This window comes from Mixophyes fleayi, chromosome 4 (genome assembly GCF_038048845.1).
Source record: "Mixophyes fleayi isolate aMixFle1 chromosome 4, aMixFle1.hap1, whole genome shotgun sequence".
Classification (NCBI taxonomy): Eukaryota; Metazoa; Chordata; class Amphibia; order Anura; family Limnodynastidae; genus Mixophyes; species Mixophyes fleayi.
In genome coordinates this window covers 39,797,696-39,823,686 of record NC_134405.1, presented here as the reverse complement: position 1 = coordinate 39,823,686, position 25,991 = coordinate 39,797,696, and the positions used below count along the sequence as shown (strand labels likewise).

The following is a 25,991-nucleotide window of genomic DNA, read 5'->3' as shown; positions in this document are numbered from 1 at the left end:
ATCTTTATTAATGCACACACTGGAATAAATAACCAAGATAAAAATCCTTATGGCACTTGCAACTAATCAGAACTATATCCCCAGCTGTCCATAAGGGGTGCAAACCTTCCCTAGTGTAGAAAATAGATCAATTAATCAAGTTGATTAAGTGGACTGCGCTTGATATAGATCAAACAATGTGTTAAAAAGTGAAATTAAATTTAAAAAGTTGGTGTATATATAAACACTTATGTCTGTGATAGGTATAACATATAATATTATTTAAAAGACAATTAACATTTACCATGCAAAACACAGATAACAAAAACCGAGATCCTTGGTATTCTAGTATAATAATTATATTAAATGACCTCTTCTAAACAAACAAAGAAAGTGCACATTCCATTTAAACCGATAACCAATGTCAGAGTTACACCCCAATATTAACTTTCACACCAACTAGAATGTTGTAAATGTGTATCATTCCTTATGTGTTTTGGAAATTCTTATAGATAATTTGAATAGCATCATAATATTAATAAATAAAACGGAAAAAACTAAGGTTGACTGGTTTGATGTTCAGCCGAGAAATTGGTAGAACCAGTAGTCCCAGTTAGTAGTAATCGCTACAGATGGCAGCATGATGAAATATATCTCCCCTGGCCCCAATTCCTTCTTTCTTGACAATTTCGCAGCCTGGCTGCCCCACTACCATCATCATCATCACCATTTATTTATATAGCGCCACTAATTCCGAAGCTCTGTACAGAGAAATCACTCACATCAGTCCCTGCCCCATTGGAGCTTACAGTCTAAATTCCCTAACACACACATACACAGATTAAGGTCAATTTGATAGCAGTCAGTTAATGTACTAGCATATTTTTAGAGTGTGGCAGAAAACCGGAGCACCCGGAGAAAACCCACGCAAACACGGGGAGAACTTACAAACTCTACACAGATAAGGCCATGATTGGGAATCGAACTCATGACCCCAGTGCTGTGTGTTACGAGACTATCTTCCGCGTCCCGGCAGTCGCTATGACGACCGGGACGTCACTTCCGGGTCATGTCCCGGCCGTTGCCTAGGTTGAGATAGTGCCGCGTCCCGGCATTTGGTCAGCCGGGCGCGTGCGCTAAATAGCGTGGGCCAATGGACAGCCCTCTTGGGCTAATCACCCCTCATGCCCCATTGGCCACTGGTTCTTTATTAGGCAGGGAGGACTTGGCCTCCCTGCCGGTTATAGCTCAGTGCCCCTGTGCATAGTTTGCTTCCATACCCCAGCTGGTGATTTGCCTGTACTTTTTGACTACCCATGTTTGACTCCTTGCTTGTTTCTGGATATTGTCGTCTTGCCTGTGCCCCTGACCTTTTGGCCTGTTCCACGGATTCTGCTGACCTGCTCGTGACCCTGACCCTTTGGCGTGTTTGACTATTCTTCTCTGCTTGTGGCCTCCGACCTCGGCCCGTCCTCTGGATTCTCGGTCTGCCATTACCCTCCATTCCTGAGGTTCTCCGCAGCCAGTACCCATCTCACGACCCTCCGTTTGTCTGCAGCCAAATCTGTCCCCACCATCAGGAGTAACAGTGAAAACCAGACGTTCAGAGTAGACTCTGGGTTTTGTGGTGCTGGTTGCTGGGGTTCCTATCATAACCGGCCAGTGAAACCTGGGACACACTTCCCATTGATGAAAGCGCAACAGCTCTTTCTCCTGCTCAGGTCTTGGCGGGCCAAATTTAAACATTGTCTCAGATGGTCCAAAGTCTGTCACATAGATTGTCTGTGCAAGAAGAATCTGCCAGAGCGTCACAAGCCCAGCAAGCTCCTGTGTCCGGTATGCTTGAACCCAAATTAAATCTGCCGGACCGGTTCTCCGGAGATAGAACCTTATTCCGCAACTTTAAAGAAAGTTGTAAGCTGTATTTTTGCCTCAGGCCTCGGTCGTCAGGATCAGAACTCCAAAGGGTGGGCATCATTATTTCCCTCCTGCAGGGTGATCCGCAATCCTGGGCGTTTAGCCTGGCACACACAAGTCCTTCTCTCCAAACCGTGGATGCATTCTTTGATGCCTTAGGACTCCTGTATGACTATCCTGATAGGGTAGCCTCGGCTGAAACACACCTCAGAGCCCTGAAACAGGGTCGCTGCACGGCTAAGGAATACTGCGCGGAGTTCAGGCACTGGTCCACAGACAGCGAGTGGAATGACCCGGCACTACGTAGTCAATTTCGTTTGGGTCTCTCCGAACAAATAAAAGATTCTTTGGTGGAATATCCAGCACCCACTACACTAGAGAATCTCATGCAGTTAGTCATTAAGATTGACCGCAGATTCAAGGAAAGGAAGGCCGAGAAGGACACCTCTTTTTCTTCAAGTTCTTTTCCTGTTCCTCCTGCTGTACAGTACGAAGCAGCTGAACCCATGCAGCTGGGTGCGTATCGTCTCACCTCCGAAGAAAGGACCCGGAGACGTACTTTAGGACTTTGTCTGTATTGTGGCAACAGGGGTCACCTCCTTCATGCTTGCCCAAACAAACCAGACAAATCGGGAAAAGAGCAAGCCTAGAGAACGTGGGAGAGGTTCGTCTAGGCTTACAAGTCATATCTTCCAAGAATGTGCTTCTGGTTCCGGCGGTTATCTCCTTTGGTACACAAACTGCTCCTATCTCAGCCTTCCTGGATAGTGGCGCCGCTGGAAATTTCCTGGATCTAGACCTGGCTCATTCCTTGAGTATCCCTATCGTTAAGCTTGAATCTCCCATCACCGTTTGTGGTTTGGATGGATATCCTCTCCCAGGTGGGAAAGTGTGTTCTCAAACACCACTTTTACAACTCACTGTGGGGGCACTACGTTCTGAAGCCTTGTCTTTTATCCTTACTAGGTGTTTTTCTGTTCCGGTGATCCTGGGACATCCCTGGCTACAGCTCCACAATCCAGTCATTGATTGGAACAAGGGAGACATTATCCACTGGAGTCCATCTTGCTCTTCTTCCTGTTTGGCTACACCTGTTCGATTGCTCCAGGTCTCCTTGGATCAGCTGCAGGCACCCTATCATGAGTTCCAAGACGTCTCTAAGCAGGCAGCTGATACGTTACCTCCTCATCGTGACTACGATTGTGCGATTGATCTGGTTCCTGACTCTAAATTTCCCAAGGGGAGACTGTATTCCCTCTCTATCCCGGAAACACAGGCCATGGAGGAATACATTAAAGAGAATTTGGAAAAAGGTTTCATCAGGCCTTCCAAATCCCTGATGGGAGCCGGGTTCTTCTTTGTGGCTAAAAAGGATGGCTCTCTTCGACCCTGTATTGATTTTCGTGGATTAAATAAAATCACTATCAGGAATACCTACCCACTTCCTCTCATATCGGTCCTGTTCGATCAGCTTAGGAGCTCCTCAATATTCATCAAGATTGATCTACGGGGTGCATACAACCTTATACGCATTAAGAACGGCGACGAATAGAAGACTGCGTTCAATACCCACTCAGGTCACTATGAGTACCTGGTTATGCCTTTTGGTCTGTGCAACGCACCTGCTGTCTTCCAGGACTTAATTAACGATGTTCTACGAGAATTCCTAGGGCGCTTTGTCGTTGTATATCTTGATGATATCCTGATATATTCTTCTTCTGTGGAACAGCACCGTCTCCATGTGAAACAGGTTCTTACTAAACTGCGACAACATCAACTCTTCGCCAAGTTGGAAAAATGTGAATTCGAGGTCCAAAAGGTCTCGTTCTTAGGATATATAATCTCCCCGGAGGGTTTCTTCATGGATCCCAGCAAAGTTCAAGCAGTCCTAGATTGGGTACGGCCAACCAATCTCAAGGCTCTACAAAGGTTCTTGGGCTTTGAGAATTACTACCGCAGGTTTATTCATTCCTTCTCTGACATTGTGGCGCCTCTTACAGCCCTAACCCATAAGGGGGCGGACGCTACTAATTGGACCTCTGATGCTACTGCCTCTTTTGAAGCTTTGAAGTCTGCCTTTGCCTCCGCTCCAGTGTTGAGACATCCTAACCCTGAATTATCGTTTATTGTTGAAGTAGATGTCTCAGATACTGGTGCTGGCATGGTCCTGTCCCAGAAGGATCCTCAGGATCATAAATTACAGCCGTGTGCATATTTCTCACGGAAATTTTCGGCTGCTGAGAGAAATTACGATGTGGGTAACCGGGAACTTCTGGCTATTAAATGGGCATTTGAGGAATGGCGACATTGGCTGGAGGGTGCTGTTCATATCATTTCAGTATTCACAGACCATAAAAATTTGTCTTTTATTGAGTCGGCCAAACGCCTTTACTCCAGGCAAGCACGCTGGGCCTTGTTCTTTACCCGCTTCAACTTTATTATTTCCTACAGACCAGGTTCAAAAAATGTTAAAGCGGATGCCCTCTCTCGCAGCTTTGTGTCCTCCCACGCTCCTTCCACTACGCCACTTCCTATTGTGCCTCCATCCTACATTCATTCTGGATTGACCCAGGATTTGGGTGCGGCTCTCCAGAATTTCCAAAAGATCGCTCCCTCTGAGACCCCGTCGGGAAAATTATTTGTACCAGTCCATCTCAGGAAGGCTGTTGTCACTCACCAGACTGTGAGTGCTTCTTCCCGTGTGTTTAGGAACCGTGGCCGTCCACTATCCTGAGGGTCTGCGCATGCGCAGCCCTTTCCAAACCTTCAGTACCTGTTCCTTTAACTTAATTGGCTGATCAGGCAACACTCCCTATTTAAAGCACCTGCTGTCCATACCTCGTTGCCTGATCTTGGAGTCTCATTCCCCATGAGCCTCTGAAGGTGTTCCTGTGTTTCCTCGTGTATTCAGTGCTGCTGATTCCTGTGGTTTCCAGACAACTTCTACTCTCCTGTGTTTCATCGTGACTGTTAGCTGATTCCTATCCGCTGCCTCCGTGCACTACAGTCTTCAGACCACTTCAACTCTGCTGTGTTTCATCGTGACTGTTAGCTGATTCCTATCCGCTGCCTCCGTGCACTACAGTCTTCAGACCACTTCAACTCTGCTGTGTTTCATCGTGACTGTTAGCTGATTCCTATCCGCTGGCTCCGTGCACTACAGTCCTCAGACCACTTCAACCCTCCTGTGTTTCATCGTGACTGTTTGGCTGATTCCTATCTGCTGCCTCCGTGCGCTACAGTCTTCAGCTCATCTCAACTCTCCCGTGTTTCCTCGAGACTGCTACAACTGATTCCTATCCGCTGCTCTCCGTGCTCAACAGTTCCAGCTCAGCTCTGCTCTCCCGTGTTTCATCGTGGCTGCACCTGCTGGTTGCTATCCGCTACCTCCGTGTACCTGCAGAGTCCTGCTGGCTGCTACTCCTCAGTTCTACTCGTGTCTGCAGCAGCTGATCCGCTCTCCGTGCTTCTCAGTGTTCCTGCTGGTCTCTACCCGCCAGTCTGCATCGGATCTGCGCCTCACTGCTTTCATCTCGTCTAGACCATCGCTACTCTTCAGGGTCCTCCAGGAGTCCAGTTCTACATACTACTGCTTCCTGAGTATTTGTTCCCCTGCTGGTCTACCTACCTGTGCGCTGCACCTACTTGATTACCGCTTCACCCTCCAGGGACTTCGCATCCTGCCGGCCTCCAGCCGTTCAGGTATCTCTGCACTCCTGTCTGACAGCCTGCTCCTGAACCACGGTATGCATACTTCTCATTGACTGTGCTGGTGTATTGCATATCTTGCTGGACTGAGTTGTTCTCCTCTGGAGCTTACTATCCGCTGAGACTTTTGCCATCATTGACTGTGTTATCTTTTGCCCGGATAGTTTCTGTGACTTTATATTATTGCAGTGCTGTTCGTCATTACTATATTGTGCATGTCATTGTGGATCAAGTTCAAGGTGCCCGTGTATCCTCTGTATTGCAGTCTCTCCCCGTGCTCCTCCTCACATATATATTCAGTGGTACAACTTGCTAGTGGCAGACCACTGATTCCTGTTTCCAGTGTCACCTGTTCCAGTGTCCTCTCACATAGCAGTGGTACAACTTGCCAACGCAGACCACTGACTTCCCGGATACCTTCACCTGGATCCCATTCCTTCACCCAGACAGCGGTACAACTTGCTAAACGCAGACCGCTGACTCTCATCACCTCCTCATTTCTGTTGGACATTCCTCCTCACTATAGCAGTGGTACAACTTGCTACCGCTGACCACTGACTACCCTCACGTTTCCTTTGTCCATTCAGTTCCTCATGTACTACTACCTATATATTACCAGTGCTGCTAGTCATAGACTTTCCCGAGCATCTCTATCATCTGCTGTCTCCTGTTCCGTGATCACCCCGCTACCAGAGTACCATATTACCACCTATACTGCTCTGGTAAGCTTATCACCTGGTGATCCCTGGGTAAAGAGTCCTAGTGCCCGTGACAGCTGTACTGTTGGAGGCTCATGACAACAAGGCTGCCAGATATCCTGGAGTATTTAAGACCACTGAAATTCTCTTACGCACAGTGTGGTGGCCTTCCTTGACCACTGATGTTAAAGAATTTGTACTCTCGTGTAAGGATTGTGCCAGGACCAAGACCACCAGAAATTCTCCATCAGGACAACTCATGCCGTTATCTACTCCAAGTAAACCTTGGTCACATCTATCCATGGACTTCGTTGTAGACTTACCTTGGTCATCCAGTCACAACACTATCTGGGTCGTGGTCGATCGTTTTAGTAAGATGGCTCATTTCATCGCTCTGGCAGGGTTGCCTTCAGGCTGAAGATTCCGTCTTCTTTGAAAATACCTAACACGTTCCCCTGTTCCCTTCTTAAACCTGTTATCTTATCCTCTAAGTTTGCAACTCCAAAAGAACCCAGGCCTCGACCAGTTCATCTGCATGGTTCCAAAGAATTTATTGTAGAAAAAATTCTCGACTCCAAGTGGGTTCAGGGACAAGTTCATTTTCTTGTACACTTACAGGGCTATGGCCCAGAAGAACGTTCTTGGGTCCCCTGGAGACGCCTACATGCCAACAAACTTCTCAGTGACTTCTTTGAACGGTTCCCTGGAAAGCCTGGATGTGGGGGTTCCTTGACCCCTCCTCAAGCGGGGGTACTGTTACGAGCCCGCCGCGACTCTCTCTTCCGCGTCCCGGCCGTCGCTATGACGTCACTTCCGGGTCATGTCCGGCCTAGGCAACGGTCGGGACGCTGGTTGAGATAGCGCCGCGTCCCGGCATTAATATTTTTATATTTTTTCATTTAATATTTCTGTTAAAGAATAATTTACAGCTAACTCAATTTGTGCCCCTGTATCATCATCCACACACTCTGTGCCCCTGCATCATCATCCACACACTCTGTGCCCCTGCATCGTCATCAACACACTCTGTGCCCCTGCATCATCATCCACACACTCTGTGCCCCTGCATCATCATCCACACTCTCCGTGCCCCTCTGCATCCTCCACACTCTCTGTGTCCCTCTGCATCCACACTCTCTGTGCCCCTCTACATCCACTCTCTGTGCCCACTCTGCATCCACTCTCTGTGACCCCTCTGCATCCACTCTCTGTGCCCCCTCTGCATCCTCACTCTGCCCCCTCTGCATCCTCACCCTGCCCCCTCCTTCATTTTTTTATTTATTATTCCTCTCCATTTCTTTACTTACCATACTTGACCTTCTTTCTTCTATTTCTTCTGTATTTTCTTCTTTTTTCTTACCAATTCGGCGGTGCCTGGGACCCAACATGCACTCTCCTGCCACTTGTCAATGAATGTCGGGTGTGATGACGTCACGCCCAACATTCAATGAGAAGCGAGGAGGGAGAAGTAAGCTGGGTCACGGGCGCCGTCGGATTGGTAAGTTTTTTTCCTTTTTTCATCCCCTGGCCACGGCACCCCTGTGACAGTGCCGCGGCACCCCTGTGAACCGCGGCGCACACTTTGGGAACCTAGGTACTAGGAGATTTTAACATCCCTATCGTTAACCCCACCGATTATGCCTCTATTAAACTTCTCGCCATTTTTTCCACTTTTGGTCTCACCCACCTCTTTTTGGACCTCTTCCCCCACCCACTGTCTTGATCACTCCCTTCACCTTGTTTTCTCTCATCAATGTGACCTTTCTGACTTCTCTAACTCTCCCTTCCCACTTTCTGACCACCATCTCCTCTCCTTTACTCTGTCCTCCTCCTCCATCTACAACTACACTCACTAGGTGCGCTCTTGATGCTCTTGACCCTACTTAATTTTTTTCCTCTCTCTCTTTCTTCAGAAGCTCCCTGGTTGACTTCCTTCACTTCAAATTTATCCTCTCCTCCTACAGCTCAGCCCTCTCCCTCATCATAATATCCTTCTTTAAGTCCCTCATTTCTTCTCAGTCCTCCAATCCCCACCACATCTTTGCCACGTTCAACTCTTTCCTCTCCACCCCCTGTCCTATTCCGCTCTCCCTCTCTGCCACCGACTTTTGCCTCCTTTTTCTCCTCCAAAATTGAGGCTATCAGGCTTGACATCTCCTTCTTGGATCAATCTCCTGCCACCCTCATTGCTCCATCTTCCTCTAACGACCAACTCTGGTCCTCCTTCCTCCCTACCTCGGGTGAAGAAATCCACCCACTCATACTTTCTTCTCCCCCTTCTACCTGCCACGTGGATCCCATTCCCTCTCACCTCCTTCGCTCCCTCTCTCCCTCTGCCTGCTCCTACCTTTGTCACCTCTTCAATCTGTCACTCTCCACTGGCATTGTCCCCTCTTCCTTTAAACATGCCCTTACCTCTCCCATTCTCAAAAAAAACAATCTTGTCTCCACCTATCTTGTTAACTACCGCCCCATCTCAATTTTTCTATATTACTTACGAGGGTAGTCTGCAACCACCTCACTAGGCACCTCTATGACAACTCCCTCCTGGACCCTCTCCAATCCGGCTTCCATCCCCTCCACTCTACTGAAACTGCCTGAGCCAAACAACCTTCTTTCAGCTAAATCTAAGGGTCACTTCTCCCTGCTCATCCTCCTGGACCTCTCCGCAGGATTCAACACCGTAGGTCATCCCCTCCTGTTGCACACCCTTTCCTCTCTCGGCCTCTCTGGCTCTGTTCTTGCTTGGTCCTCCTCCTACCTCACCAACAGCTCCTTCTCTGTATCCATTTTTGGTCCCCCCCCCTCCCCTCCGATATCTCTGTAGGAGTTACTCTTTTCGATGTACACTACCTCCCTGGGTGATCTCATCACCTCTTTTGGTCTCCAACATCATCTCTATGCCAATAACATTCAAATATACATCCCTTCTCCTGACCCCCTCTCTCCTCTCTCGTGTATCTGACTGCTTTTCCGTCATCTCCTCTTCACGCTTCCTCAAAATTAACATTGCCAAAGCCAAGCTCATTGTTTTCACTCCTTCCAGATCTTCATCCCATCTTGATGTCTCTATTTCTGTTAACACCACCACCTCTTCCATTTCCCATCTCTACTGCCTGGGCGTCACCTTCGACTCTTCCCTTTCTTTTGCCCCCCACATTCAATCTCTCACCCAATCCTGTTGCTTCAAACTCTGCAACATCGCCCGCATCTGGAACTTCCTACCTCAGGATGCCACGAAAACCATTATCCATGCACTCATTATTTCCCATCTTGATTACTGTAACCTTCTCCTCACTCTTTCACCTCTCCCTCCTCAGGTTTATACCCCTCTCAGATGCAAAACTCATCTTCCTCTCCCGCCGCTCCTCTTCTGCCTCTCCTCTCTGCCTTGCCTTACACTGGCTACCTTTTCCCTACAGAATCCTTTTCAAACTTCTCACCTACAAGGCCCTCTCTCACTCCACTGCCCCTTACATCTTCAACCTCCTCTCCATCCACACTCCAACCCGTTTTCTGCGTTCGGCCAATGACCGTTGCCTTTCCTCCACTCTGATCAAATCATCTAACTCCAGAATCCAAGATTTCTCCAGAGTTGCCCTCCTCCACTGGAATGACCCTCCATCTGACTGTCCCCTAATTTTTGCATCATCAAATGGGAGCTTATAACTCATCTGTTCCTCAAAGCCTACCACCCACACACCTAACCTTCTCTCCATGCATGATCTCCTCACCTGTTACTTGCTCCTCTTGCAATTGATCCCCTCTGACTCCCCATTGTGCCTCCTGTCTGTTTCCCTACCTTTGGGATGTAAGCTCTTAAGAGCAGGGCCCTCTTCCCTCCTGTCTCTCTACCTATTCTTCTCCTCCAACTCCACTGTGCTAGCTATGTTTGGAGCTATTGAAATAATGGTATTTTTGTTCACTGTTCTGTACTGTTTTACTCTGTATGGTCCACTGTCTGTTTTCTGTATGGCGTTGCTGAAATATTGTGGCGCCCTATAAATAAAGATTAATAATAATATATGTGAACGGACATAAGAGCTGTATTTGTCTCATATAATATTCGATCAAAGACTAGTTATGAAACAACTTGTCCCAGACAGTACATTGGACAGTATCCGCAGGTAAGTAAATCAAATCCTTCTCCACGCTCCAAAGTGTAGCATCCGATCCAGAGATAAGGATAATAAATTGTTGCTATAGGTGAGTGAATTCTATTCCTGGTTCCCGGGAACAGTATTCAGTTCATGAACAATAGTGGTAAATTGCTGCTGCAGTATATAGTCCTTAGACCCAAATAAGACATATAGTCAGTAGATACATATAAATGTGAGGTCTCTATATGTAAATAAAATTAATAATAAAGCTTGAGGAAAGTTTTCAAAGGGATCGACATAAAAGTTTTAAAAGAAACTTCCGATTTATATAGTCGTGTTCAACTTAAATAAGCGGCATCACCTGAATTCGAAAAAGCAGTTTCACGGACATAATGGGCCTGATTCATCAAGGAACGTAACTGACGATTTTCATCAATATTTATTTAAATAGCACCAACAGATGCCGTAGCGCTGTACCATTGGGAACAAACAGTAATACAACAATACTGGGTAATACAGACATAGAGGTAAGAGGGCCCTGTCCGCAAGCTTACAATCTAACCTGTGTCTCAATCAGCACAGAGAAGATTTTTTTTTCAAGATAGTGTCAGGTCTATAAATGAGTGTTTATCCTAAACAACCAGCGAGGAGAATAGTATTAGATCTGGATTTCCCATGATCATATCACATTGTCCAGGATCACGGAATAATACATCTATCCACGGACAGATAAAGAGACTATTTGTATTAAGCATGTCGCTTAAATCAACATGTTCCACTAGGTTTGACACATCATTCCAAAAGCTTGATTGGTTGACAAATCAAAACTCACAAACAGCATATATATAATTATCATCATTTAAATTACATAATAAGCCAATAGCACAAAAATAATTATGTATAATGTAATATACAAAACATAGTATATATATCCATATATATATATATGTATATATATATATATATATATATATATATATATATATATATATATATATATATATATGTATATGTGGCCAGAAGTATTTGAACGCTTGACCATTATACTGACTGGGACTGTAATGACATTGTATTCAAATACATATACCATATACTTTAATATGGAGTTGGGTCCCCTTTTGCAGTGATAACAGCTTCCACTCTTCTTGGAAGGCTTTCCACAAGATGTTGGGGTGTTTCTGTGGGATTTTGTGCCCATTCATTCTGTAGAACATTTATGAGGTCAGGTATTGATGTTGGACGAGAAGGCCTGGTGTGCAATCTCCGTTCCAGTTCATCCCAAAGGTGTTCAATGAGGTTGAGGTCAGAGTTCTGTGCGGACCAGTCAAGTTCTTCCACACCAAACTCATAAAACCATGTCTTTGTAGTCCTTGCTTTGTGCACTGGGGCGCAGTCATGTTGGAATAGAAAAGGGACTTCCCCAAACTGTTGCCACAAAGTTGGAAGAATAGCACTGTCCAAATGCTTGACTTGGTATGCTGAAGGAGCCTAGCCCAAACCCTGAGAAACAGCCCCATACCATTATCCCTCCTCCACCAAACTTAACAGTTGGCATAATGCAGTCAGACAGGTAACGTTTTCCCGGCATCCGCCAAACCCAGACTCGCCCATCTGACTGTCAAACAGAGAAGTGTAATTCGTCACTCCACAGAACACGTTTCCACTGCTCCACAATCCAGTGTCTGTGTGCTTTACACCACTCCATCCAAAGCTTGGCATTGGTCTTGAGGCTTGCATGCATCTGCTCAGCCTTGGAAATCCATTCCCTTAAGCTCCCGCCGTGCAGTTTCTGTGCTTACATTAATGCCTTTGGAAGTTCGGAACTATCCAGCTATGGAATCAGCAGAGCGTTGGCGACTTTTACGCACCATGCGCCTTAGCAGTCGTTGACCCCGCTCTGTGATTTTACGTGGTCTTCCGCTTCGTGGCTGAGTTGCTGTTGTTCCTAAATGCTTCCACTTTCTAATAATATCACTTACAGTTGACCGTGAAATATCCAGCAGGGATGAAATTTCATGAACTGTCTTATGGCAAAGGTGGCATCCTATCACAGTACCACGCTTGAAGTCACCCATTTTTCACAAAATTGCAAATGGAGACTGCATGGCTAGGTGCTTGGTTTTATACACCTCTGGCAACGGGTCTGATTGAAACACCTAAATTCAATAATTAACAGGTGTGGCCAAATACTTTTGTCCATACAGTGCATATATGTGTGTGTGTTAATCCAAACGAGCCCCAGACAATTCATACTAACTGGAATATATGAAGCAATAAAATATAAATGTGAAGATATTACATGTCAGGTGTTGAATATTAGATGTTAGCCAAAAAGGAGTGGGGGGGGGGGGGAATCTATATTCAAGTGTTCACTATGATAAATGGTGCAGGGGCTAGGGCTGATCCTATTAGCAAGTATCATTATATATGATCAGTTCACACAGTATCACATTACAGTACACATCCCCAACATAGGTCTGCTATCTTAAAACATGCTAACGACCAAAAGTATTTTTAGGGCGATATTGAAGCCAAATGACTGTCAAACAGGCTGTGATGTTGTGCCTGAGGTAAGAAGCATGGTATGATCTCATCACGTGTACTGGCATATTTATGTACTCACTAATTAAGCCCCGCCCGTCGGTGTCATGTGACTCATGAAATGTCTATGGGTAAGTTCCACTTGGGTGAATTTTGTAGCAGCCATAATACCTCCATGAGTTGTGTTGTATGCGACCATGACAGGTTAAAGTCACATCCACATTATGTATTTAAAGTACACCTTTCACTTCCACGCAGTGGGGGCAGCCATTTTGTGAAGCAATATAACCATGAGAATGCAGCCTATGGATGATACCCAGTGATGTCACTAGTTCCTAGCGAACTGATAGGCTGAATCCTCAGCAATCATGGGTTAGGTCAGGAAGAGGCTGCATCCATAGTGTGTAGGTGACAGGTAGAATGTAAGCAGGACTGTGATCCACATGGTGATGACAACACACAGGCAAAGATGAGAATAACCTTATGGAAGCAGCTTAGTTCAAACAAGGTGACATTAAAAAGAACAAAACAGAAACTAACAACAGAAACCTGTTGTAACTCATAATAAATCGTCTGAGTTTGCCCATACAAACCATAATTTATATCTCCTATCTATCTATCTATCTATCTATCTATCTATCTATCTATCTATCTATCTATCTCACATCTGTCTATCTATGTATCTAACTATCTCATATCTATCTATCTCATATATATCTATTTTTCTATCTCACATCTATCTATCTATCTATCTATCTATCTCATATCTATCTATCTATCTATCTCATATCTATCTCATATCTATCTATCTATCTATCTATCTATCTCTTATCTATGCATCTAAATATATATCTCATATCTATCTATCTATCTATCTATCTATCTATCTATCTATCTATCTCTTATCTATGCATCTAAATATATATCTCATATCTATCTATCTATCTATCTATCTATCTATCTATCTATCTCATATCTATCTATCTCATATCTATCTATCTATCTCATATCTATCTATGTATCTATCTCATATCTATCTATCTATCTATCTCATATCTATCTATCTATCTCTTATCTATGCATCTAAATATATCTCTCATATCTATCTATCTATTATCTATCTATCTATCTATCTATCTATCTATCTATCTATCTATCTATCTATCGGTAATCAAGTCTAACTGGCCGCAGTGGACTGGTGCAAATCTTAACTCACTCTGAACTTGCATCTCTCTCTCTCCCCCTCTCATATATAACATCTATCTATCGATCTATCTATCGTGTCTGATGATAACCAGGTCTTAACCCAGTCTGAGATTGACGAAAGTGAAGAATGTTTCATATCCATCTTTCTCCTGCATTCAGCTACTTTATAGATAACATTTATACCATTTGACAGGATATCCCCCTTGCAGGATCCTGCACACGCTATTTATAATACTATAATACTACTATCCATCTTCCCCTGCACTCTTCAATCCACCCTCATATCATTCTCCCCAGCAGCCAAGTATAAAGTCTCTGCTCCCTCTCCCCCACTGCACGGCTGCCTCTAGTCCACCTTTTCAACCTGTCTCCCTACTAACACATTCTCATCCTCCTACAAATAAGTGCTCATCTCACCCATCCTAAAGAAACCATCACTGCTCTCTCATTATATTGCTAATCATTGAGATATAATTTACTTCACATTAGAATATTTATGTTACACAGTTATATATTTTTTGATAGATAACAGAACACTCTACACTGTCGGTATTCCGCAGGTATGGAAAATGTGTCAAAAGTAGAACATAACACTACATTAGGGTAGATTTACAGACTGTAATGTTATACTACATTGTATTACACATCCAGAGCATAGGTGCATGATATAGCATGACATAACACTACACTTAGGTAGATGCATAAGGCTTCTCTGGCTCCATTCAGTTCAATGTCAACTAGCTATCAGATACAGTAGTTATGGAAAATGCATTATACACATATTACAACATTGGATAATGTCCATGCCTAGACATGGTTAGTGACAACACAAATATTGTGGGTGCACCATCCATCTGTCTCATATCTGTTTATACATCCACCTATAGATCTCACAGCTAGCTATCACTCTTGCATAAACATTGAAGAACAGGGCAGCCATGTGACTTCCTAGAAATGGATCCTGGGCAGCAGTGGCCCAAAAAGATCTCCCATCTCGGCTCCCTGGTGTCGTGGTAAATCAGGAAGATCCCTTATTTCCAAGAGGGAAGGATCCACTTTCAATTTGGTTACAAGATAATGGTGATTTCTTGGGAAAAATAAGAAAATTGACAAACATTATTGGTAGGATTTTTACTGTTACTGGAATATGACTGCTATTAGTCTAGGTGTGCGGTCAAATTCTGAGTTCACTAATGAGCACTTGTGATGCTGGAAATGGCCACAGGCTGAAACCTAAATCATTACTTAATCATTACTAAATCATTACTTATACAAGACAACTAGATGAAGAGTGTTAGGAAGGGTAGCACGGTGGTAGGGTCCAGCCAACTCAATTATACAGTGTCCCAGGCCTGGAGGGGGGGTTTCCAGGCACTAGGAACCCCCCCCCCCTCTGTTTGCCTATGCTTTTATCCCACATCACCAACCTCATCTCAACCCACACTTTTCCCTCCACTCTGCCAATGACCACTGCCTTAGTACCACACTGATTACCTCTTCCCACTCTCGCCTCCAGATCTTTCCTCAAGGTGTTTCTAAACCTGTCGGATGATCTCCCACCCCCCACGCCCATCTTGTCATCTATCTTCAAGCCTTGAGTCTTCCCCTTCACTTTAGGATGTTAGCGGTCACAAGCAGGGTCCTCTTTCCTTGTGGTTTCCTTCTATTAATCAGGCCTTCTTCACGTTGGACATTACCATCACTCCCACTCACTGTCCTGTAAATGATTTCATCTGCATTACCAAGTTATCTGTGTAATCTGACAATTAGCAGATGTCTGGTCTTTGTATAATTATGTTCAGTTTAATAATGTATTATATAATGTATTATGGATCATCGCTGTCTGTGTACTGTGTAGTACTGTTCATTTCATGTACGGCTCTGGGGACCTTTTGTGGTGGCGCCTTATAAATTAAAGATAAATAATAATGATAATGGGATCACCCATAGAGCTGCAATGTTAAATAAGAATACACCCGGGATATACAGAACAAGAGAAGAGCACAAAGCAGCTGCTGAGAGTGACAAAACCTTTCAGAATTGTATAAAGAACAGAAATTAGGGAGTAGTGCAGAAGTTTGATATGAAAACTATATTTAGAAAAGTACAATGTAAACAAATGTAATATAATGTTAATTAAAAAAATAAGGCATAAACTATGTTGCACATTAATATGAATACTCATTAAAATGATTCCTAGACTGTGTTATGAGCCGCGGCGGTGCCCAGCCGCCACAACTCTCTTACCTGCGTCCCGGCCGTCGCTATGGCGTCCGGGACGTCACTTCCGCCCATGACCCGGCCGTTGCCGAGGCAACGGATGGACGCTTCAGCGTTGCGTCCCGGCAGGGAGAAGCCGGGCGCATGCGCTCAGTAAAGTTAATAGCCTGCGGGCTAATGAAATTAGGTGCAGGGGGGCTGGGAACTATCAGAGCCAGGCTCTGATTGGCTGTGCTCACTATTTAAGGCAATGAGGTCTGCTACCTCATTGCCGGTTATAGCTTCTGTCTCACAGTCTGCTGACCTGCTTGTTCCTGTTCCTGTGTATTGTAATTCTGCTGATCTCTCGTGTATGACCCTTGGCTTGGATTTGGACTACGCTTGTGTATCCCGTGACCCTGACCTTTGGCCTGTTTACCGTTTCTCCTGTTTGCCTGTGACCTTTGACCCCGGCTTGTTAACTGGACTTGCAACCTGCTGCCGGCCCTTGACCTCTGCGTGGACCTCACTCCGCTTGCCTGGGTTCTCCTCAGCCGGTACACACTTCACGACCCTCTGTCAGTCTGCAGCCCAGGCTGTCCCCACCATCAGGGGCTCCAGTGAACACCTGATTGGCAGAGTAGACTCCGGGTGGTGTTGTGCCGGCTGGAGGGGTTCCTAACAGACTGTAGACAATGTGTTGTAGATCATTTAATGCAGATACTAAATGGGATGTTCCTAAAAATTGGCAGATCATATGATTGGAGTAAGGTGGATTTCTAGCACAACCCGAAACCTGTGTGCACTTGTACTCGAAGCTAAGTAAAAAAAACACTTCACATATACAATAGTACTGCTTGTAATAATGACAGAAGCAAGATCCCCACAATTTCATGATTAATATGTCGTATATGAGTCTAAACTGGGCATTATTTTTTGAGAAAAATATTGAAAGCTTATTTGATGGAAAGAGGTGTCGCTAAAGGCGACTTTAATGTGAAGTTCACACAGTGTACCTCTAAAAGGTTTTCAGCTCCTTCGCACATCAAGGCACACTTTTAGTTTGAGGAGGTAGCTCCCAAAAGCGTAGAGATGGGGCATTGCACCTTAATGTGCCCTGGACGGAACATCGAGGCACGATGGTGTAGCACGGTGGCTAAGTGGTTAGCACTTCTGTCTCACAGCACTGGGGTCATGAGTTCAATTCCCGACCATGGCCTTATCAGTGTGGAGTTTATATGGTCTCCCCATGTTTGCGTGGGTTTCCTCTGGGTGCTCCGGTTTCCTCCCACACTCCAAAAACATACAAGTAGGTTAATTGGCTCCTGTCAAATTGACCCTACTCTGTCTATCTGTCTGTGTCTGTTAGGGAATTTAGACTGTAAGCCCCATTGGGGCAGGGACTGATGTGAGTGAGTTCTCTGTACAGCGCTGCGAAATTAGTGGTGCTATATAAATAAGTGATGATGGCTTAAAACCAAGAATTTTTCCGCTTGCTTCGGCTGCACTTCTTAATGCACGCCAGCAGGTTTGTCTTCTGGAACGTCCTGGACACTCCTGAATTTTGAGGAGTTCTCCCAGACTCCTGAAAGAGCAGGAAACCCTCCAGGATCCCGCCTACTTCGCTAGTTTGTGGCAAATTACGATTGCGTCTCTGCCCACTGTTGCACGATGATATATTTGCATTGGATAGTGGGCCGGGCTGTGATCACGCGATTCACTAACTCGCATCCCCTGCACCTGTCACCTAGACCTTTAGGATAGGTTCCGGTGGGACGTGACGGTGCAAATCACATTATTAAAATGTCGGCAAGTATGATTTACTGTACAATGTGTAGTTTGGGGCAACTAAAATCCTTTACTTTATAGGTTTAAAATATATAAAATAATAATACAATTATTATTATTATTATCACAATACCAGAGGGAAGCAACCTGTGGCTCTCCAGCTGCTGTGGAATTACAAGTCCCAGAACGGCATGGCCTGCTTGGACTTGTAGTTCCACCACAGCTGAACAGCCACAGGTTCGCCCAATCCCACCCTGCCTGTACACTGTGCTCTTATGAGAAGCATGCACACGTTAAAAATGGCTGCATGTTTTGCAATGCTATCCCTGATTATGCAGTTGGCTACATTCCTCGTTGCATTATGTAGCGTTAGTAATAGTATATCTAGATATCTTTGTAAGATAGAGGGATGGGAGGGGGGACGGGGGAACAGTACAGGAGAAAAAAGGAAGAGGGAGAGGAAAATAAAGGGACAGAATGAGAGACTAGGGGAGAGGCTGGCACATTCTCACAGGACGCACTAGGGTTAAGTAAGGTGAACGCTCAGCCTCAATTGAACTCTGTAGGGCAGGGAGAGAAAGACGCGCAGTGTGTATATACAGATAGATAGTGAGAGAGGGGACCGTCTGCAAGGCAGGAGCTGGGAGAGCATGAGAGAGACAGGGAGACAGCTACAACATCGGAGCAGCCCTTCAGCAGCCTGAGACATAGGAAAGTTGTGGAGCCCACACAGGTAGAGTATGTGGGGGCAGCACCCGGCCATACATTTATTAGACAATACACATTTCATTCACACAACACGTCAGGAACAATGGAATTCTATGGAATCTTCACAGAACACGGCTACAATAAGGAAGAGATCACCATGATAAATCCTGTACCCGCACAGCTCACACTCTAATAGAGAGAGCACGAATATACAGTATGGGGAAGAAGTGTGAGCTGAAGAGCTGACACTCATGTATACAGAGAACACAGACATTTGGAGGGTATGCTGTCCTTCAGAGCTTACACTCTTATATACAGAGAACACAGATTACAGAGAGCTGAGCAACCACTCTACAGAGAGGGATAATGTAATGCTGTCCTGCAGAGCTTACACTCTGATATAGAGAGGACACAGATACAAAACAGAGAGGTGTGCAAACACTGGAAAAAAAGCAATCATTTATCACAAAGCTTACATTTGAATACACAGAGGCTACAGACATAATGCAGACAGAGTGAGGAATATTATGAGGATGGTATACTGTCCTGCAAAGCTTGCATTCTAATATAAGAAGAGCACAGATATATTACATTGGGACAGAGCTATAACACACTAATATCAGCAACTATGGGGGGACGTGAATTCTGTCCTGCAAAGCTTACACTCCAATATGTAGAACATAGAGATACAATATTTGCGAGCACTACATTTTATATATATATATATATATATATATATATATATATATATATATATAGCTATATATATATATATATATATATATATATATATATATATATATATAAAAGATGTGTAAATATATATATATATATATATATATATATGTAAATAAATATATACATATGTATGTATATATTTATGTATATATATATATATATATATATATATATATATATATATATATATATATATATACATATTCATGAAAATGTTTGTATTAGTGTGAAAGTGTGTATTTTGTGTTACTATCCCCCTCAATGTGTTTGTATTGTTAAAACATATTTCTAGCACTGTAGTTTGTTATACTTCTCTAGTTTTAAGCGTGAACCTGTGTCTTTTTTTGTATGTGTACTAATAGTGTATACTTCTGCACTTTTTGTAATCTGTATAGTGACTGTAAATGCATGTACCAGTGTATGTATGAATAGGGCACGCGCGAGAATAAGTGTCTATTTCAGGAGATGATTCTTAGTAATCTTACTTTCTAAGAAATGGTTTCCCTATTATATCTGGATAACAACGTGCGTACAGACGCACAACCCCTGGCGTGGTGAGTGCACGCTGCTCCGTAGTGTATTCTTGGTGATGCTTTCTTTGTCTCACTGTGTAGATGTGTGTGTCTGTTCCGCCTGTAGTTTGTCTCTTTGAATTAAAATGCAAAGTGTAGTACACCTACCAATTACTTGACATGATTATTTATTTAATAAATATACAGTTCATTTGGGTGCCGAAATTTGGCACCAGTTTGTTTAGACTCAAAGTTATCCAGATTATTGAAACAGACATTAAAGGCGTAAGTTGTCGGCTGCGAGTTACGGTGAGTTGTTGGCGTTGGAGCCTGGGAAGTGATTGAGGTGGGAAAATTGTGGACTCAAGCTGAGGATTGGGATTAGGGAATTTGGGGTCACTGGATCAAACCTTCTACAAACCTAAAATTCTATTTATAAACTAAACACCAACTCATTCTGAAGGCAAAAGAACAGATTTAGCAGTTTGTACAGGTTTGTAATTATCATTAAATCATTTTTTCCCTCAAATTTCTGACTGTTCTCTCGGAATGCGGAATGTTACAGTTAACATTCTCGGGACCGTCTTGTGTGTTGCATCCAACGACTTATACCGAAGCCTCCAAAAATTATTGGGCTGTATCTTAGGAGTGGAGTTGGCTTTACATGATAGATTGAAAAGCCCCTTAAATCACTCTTCCTTCTGTCTGTTGACCACAGCTGTGAAACATTATTACAGGGTGTCAAGCATGTGGGTATACCTCTATGTATCTTTTTTATTATATATCATTGTAAGTAGTGAATATTTTTTGGGGTATCTTATGTTGTGTATTTGTGGGTAATTTCTGTACAGAACTGACACAGAACATTATCAAACCCTGGTGTTATCAATCTCTGCAGTCATAACTAAATTCTTCTCTTGTTTTTCCACAGGACATCAACCTTTGACCTCCATCCTTGCACAATCCTGGCTCAGCTCAGTGACCTCTCCCCGCCAGCCCTCTCCCCCCACCCTAATATGAATGGCCCTGCGCCTTGCTCCGTCTCAGAGGATCCCTCTTCTCATCAGGCTCCTCCAACACTTGAGCCCTATGTGACACCGCCACAGAATCATCTTGATGATGCTTCCTCCCCTGGATCACTTCTATCAGGTTCTGGCCTCCTGCTTGCTCGTTCTCTCCTTGGACGTCTAAGTAGTCCTTCTTCCCCCAGTAGTTCACCTTCTCCCTGTAGCCTCCGACGCCGTCGTGAATTCACTCCAGATGAAAGAAAAGATGACAATTATTGGGACAAGAGACGCAAGAACAATGAGGCTGCTAAGCGCTCTAGAGAGAAGCGTCGGGCTGGCGACCTCGCCCTGGAGGGACGCGTCATAGCTCTGCTAGAGGAGAATGCAAGGCTACGTGCTGAACTTCTTGCGCTCCGATTCCGCTTTGGTCTGGTACGGGACCCATGTGAGGAACCTCGGGGGACATATGCACCACAGTGTGGCCTCCATGAGCCTCCACCACCAAACCCTCCTCCACCTATGCCTCATTCGGAAGACTCTGGATTTTCCACCCCCAGTGTTGGCAGTCCGGTATTCTTTGAGGATAGAATTCCTGAGCCAGAACCCCAACCACTACAGCCGTCCACCATAAATTATTATGGAGCTGTTGGAGGTGAGACTGTAGAAAATCCTCTTCGGAGACTGGAGACCCACCCTGACACCTATAAAAGCCTTCCACATAAGTTGAGGTTTAAGGCGTTTGCTCCAAGTGAGGAGATGGCTCATGCTACGCCACCTGTGGCAAGAGAAATTACCAGCTTTCCCTCAGAAGTAGCCCCAGGATTCCCCCAGCAACCGTTGGTCTGCCCTCGTGGACAGTGGGGCAGTCAGGGGCAGGATGGAGCATCTACACAGGCTTCAGATAGCACAGACCTGCGGTCCCAGCTTGCCTCGCTCTCTGCAGAGGTGGCCCAGTTGAAGAGAATATTTTCAGAGCAGGCGATGTCTCGGAGTGGACCTGATTAGCGCTCTAGATTGCTCACGAGCTAACTTTCATTAGATTTTACTAACAAAGAATACTTGAGAGACTATCGTGTTATTAAGAAGCCGCAAAATTGGTTTTCTCCAGTTACCTGAAACGCGTCAGGCCGACATGTTATAAGAGTTTGGTGCTATTAAAGACATCACTTCCATTGCCAAAAGACACTGAAGCAGCCGCAGTGTTGTGATATCCAATGGACTAGTGTGACCTTTTATTCTCTTATACAGAGGAAGTAATGTGATACTGTCTGCAGAAAAAAAAATGTTGTTTGTCTCTTAAGTGTCATTCTGCCAAATATTTTATAACACTGCTTCCTGTTAGACCACATTGATGCAATTTCTTCATCTCTTGCCTCACAATACTTTTTGCGGAGGTGCGCTGGCCCCCATTCATGTCAGGTCACAGTGTTAGACATCCACGTACAGTCTATTAACTGCTTCAGAGACATGTAGCCATAGTGTTTTCACATCTGTTTTTTTTCCTCTCTTCTCCTCTATGATTGGCAGTTGTTAACACACCAATGCAGATGCACGGTGCACATCGATTATACTACTTGTGTGAGAGCCATATTTGCTTCTTTGTGGTACGTGTGATAGTCATAGAAGCAGTGCCTGTCTTTTCTGTGGGTCCCTGTCTCGCTTGTTTCTACCCTAATTCTGTGTTGTCACAACTTCTTGGTGTGGATTTATACCATGGGTGCCCATTGCTCTCAACTCCAGTATAATACATTATACGGTAGGGTTCGTACACATGTGCAACGCGTATTAAATGCACTTTAACATTGATAAAATGCTCGCTCTGAAAATGTTGTACCTGCTCACACACTACTGATCAATGTTTGCTACACTTTGCGTCTTTTTCGATATTGCTTTCAGAATTCAGAGCGTTTAGCCTCTGTATAATATAATGCCGTCATTAGGTACACAGTACACCGTGCTGCAGGGAAGCTTTAAGGAATCGCAGGTGCAGCAATGGCGCTGAAGAGCGATAAGGGAGGATGATCGCTAGGTGGCCCGCTGCCAGCGGCATGAAGAAAGGGGGGCAGATAACGAAGTCCGTCCTATTTTGTTACCCCTGAGCAATGCAGGTAGCCATTCAGGGAAAGGAGGGGGAGAGACAGGGGGCAGGACAAGGTGAGGGTAGTTAAAGCAGAGGGGGGAAGGAAGTTTATTACACATAGCTTTTCAGTTTAAGTCTCTGTATAGTCTAATGCCGTCATTAGGTACACAGTACACCGTGCTGCAAGGAAGCTTTCAGGACACAATCCTAAAACGGTTAGAAGTGAGTACAAGGTTTTGTCTGTCCTTTTTAACAGGCAGTCTGTGTACGCAAGCCCTGACATGAGTGGGGCTATTGTTAGCATTGGGAGAAGCTGTAATGTGATGAAATCTTTCTGTAAAATGGTCAAACAATGGTGCTTGGATGGAGTCACAGAAGCAGCTACTTCATGGTATCCAGGCCCTGCGCTCCTGCAGGGCCAGATCCTAAGTTGTAAATTATGTGTTTGGCCTTCATCTTCGTTATGTGGCCATGTTTGTCTGTATTATTCTTCCCCAGCTCTTCTCTTTCTCACCCCTCTCGCCCATCCCTAGTTCTAATCTTTTTCCCTATTCTCCAGCATATCCCCAGCTCCCATCTTTATTGCTCTTCCAACTTTTTTTTCCTTCCTAAGTTCCCATTTCTCTCGTCTTTCCCCAGTTCCCATGTTTTTTCTTCCTCCCTACTTCCCATATCTCTTGCCATTTGCAGCTCCCAGTCCTTTTTACCATTTCCCAGTCTCTTACTTCCCCGGCTCTTAGCTTTCTTATAGATCCCCAGATCCCGTGCCTCCCATGACACAGCTCCAGTCTCTCTCACCCTCCATCCACCTTAGTCTCTCTCACTTGTCCTGAAGTCTGGTCTCTATTCCCTCAGCTTGTATCTCTTCTCACTCTTCTATAATTCCTGTCTCTTTTTCCCCAGCTCCTATCTATTTCACTCTTCACAACTACCATTTGTTCTCACCATTTCTCCAGCTCCAGTTTCTCTAACACATTCCACTGGACCAACCTCTCTGAGCCTTCCCAAGCTCCTCTCTCTTCCATGTTTTCCACATCTTTCATCACTGTTATTCTTACCAAGTTCTTGTCTGTCTTCAACTCCATCCGGCTTCTGCAACTCCTCTTTCACCTTTCCTCAAACCCCATCTTTTACACCTTAGTCCAGATGATTTCTCTAGTTCTAACCCTTCCTCATCTCTTTCACTCTTTCCCAACATCCTTGTCTCTCACTCTTACCTCCCAGCCCTCTCTCCTTTAACCAGCTTCTTTCTTTATCACTCTTTTCCCCAGCTCCTCTCTCTCTCTCTCTCTCTCTCTCTCTCTCTCTCTCTCTCTCAAACTCTCAGTTCCCCAGCTTCTGTATTTCTTTCAATTTCTCCTTTTCCCAGCTCATGTTGCTTCCTCTGTCCCCTTTCTCCATTTCCTGTCTGTTTCTCACCCCGCTCTCATGTTCCTCAACCTCCCCCAGCTCACATGTTCCTCACCCTTCCCCAGCTTCCATGTTCCTCACCCTTCCCCAGTTCACATTTTCCCCATCCTTCCCCAGCTCACATGTTTCTCACCCTTCCTCAGCTCACTTGTTCCTCACCCTTCCCCAGCTCCTATGTTCCTCACCCTTCCCCAGCTTCCATGTTCCTCCCCCTTCCCCAGTTCACATTTTCCCCATCCTTCCCCAGCTCACATGTTTCTCACCCTTCCCCAGCTCACTTGTTCCTCACCCTTCCCCAGCTCCTATGTCCCTCATCCTTCCCCAGCTCCCATGTTCCTCACCCTTCCCCAGCTCCCATGTTCCTCACCATTCCCCAGCTCCCATGTTCCTCACCCTTCCCCAGCTCCTATGTTCCTCACCCTTCCCCAGCTCTCTTGCTCAGTTCCCCAGCTTCTATCTCTCACCTCTATGTGACCTGCCTTTGTGTTGATTGCCAATCGCTGTCTGGGGTAAAGGGCTACATAGAAGTCTATATTCACCTTCATGCCGCCTACTCACTTGCTTATTACCCACACCAAACTACACACACATGTATTACTGATTCTGAGAGTGATTTTTTTTGTAAATAAATAAATGATTTGTTTTACTATATGGAAATCTCTTTTCTTTGACCTACGTGCAGAATGATAAATCAAATGCCACACTGCAAAAGTGTCAAAATCAAAAAGTTGCTTATGTGAGGATCTTCTCTAAGGTGATTATTTAATAACACAGGGCAGAGAGTGATGATGTGCTTTAATCTACAGCAACAAATCAGATATCAGCTTTCATTAGTCTGCCTACATTACACAGCTAAAAGTAGATATCTGATTGGTTGCTACAGGTTGCAACATATCAGCTGCATGTCCACCACCGTACATCCGTCCAATCACTGTGCTATTTAGATGAACTGTCCCTCGCCTTACAGTTCGGTCCTCTGAGTGTTACTGGCTGATCATATATGATCAGTGGAAGACCGTGCTCAGGAGCAGAGAGGAACATGAGGGTCTACATAATAAGACAAATAGGTAGAAATGCACCCCTTTGTCCTCCATGTTTGTCATAGTACATAGACTCCTAAGTGTTTACCACAAACCCCCATCCTTATAGATGGATGAAGCTTCTTCAACATTATTGGACAGTGTCCTAATGGGATCTGACAGAGACCAATTAACTGTTGTGACATCACTGACTCTGCCCTGTGTATGACTCCTCCAATTTATGAAGTGCGTTTCTACAAAGGAAGCTTGCCAAGATGTCACTCTAGGTCTGATTTATAGTTGCATGTTATGGTGAAACAAGGGGTTGAACTTTCCCTTCCTTTGATGTACGTCGATTCCCACCTTAATGGACCGTGGGTA

The 25,991-nt window shown here is 44.7% G+C and overlaps 1 protein-coding gene across 1 annotated transcript; it reads left to right on the top strand.

The window, feature by feature from the left end:
• The first annotated feature begins 18,628 nt into the window (after positions 1 to 18,628).
• LOC142151244 (uncharacterized) lies at positions 18,629 to 25,242 on the top strand. The gene is made up of 2 exons (XM_075206658.1): positions 18,629 to 18,869; positions 21,026 to 25,242. The coding sequence occupies exon 2, from the start codon at positions 21,111 to 21,113 to the stop codon at positions 22,104 to 22,106; it is 996 nt and encodes a 331-aa protein (XP_075062759.1). The 5' UTR covers positions 18,629 to 18,869; positions 21,026 to 21,110; the 3' UTR covers positions 22,107 to 25,242.
• The last annotated feature ends 749 nt before the right edge of the window (positions 25,243 to 25,991 follow it).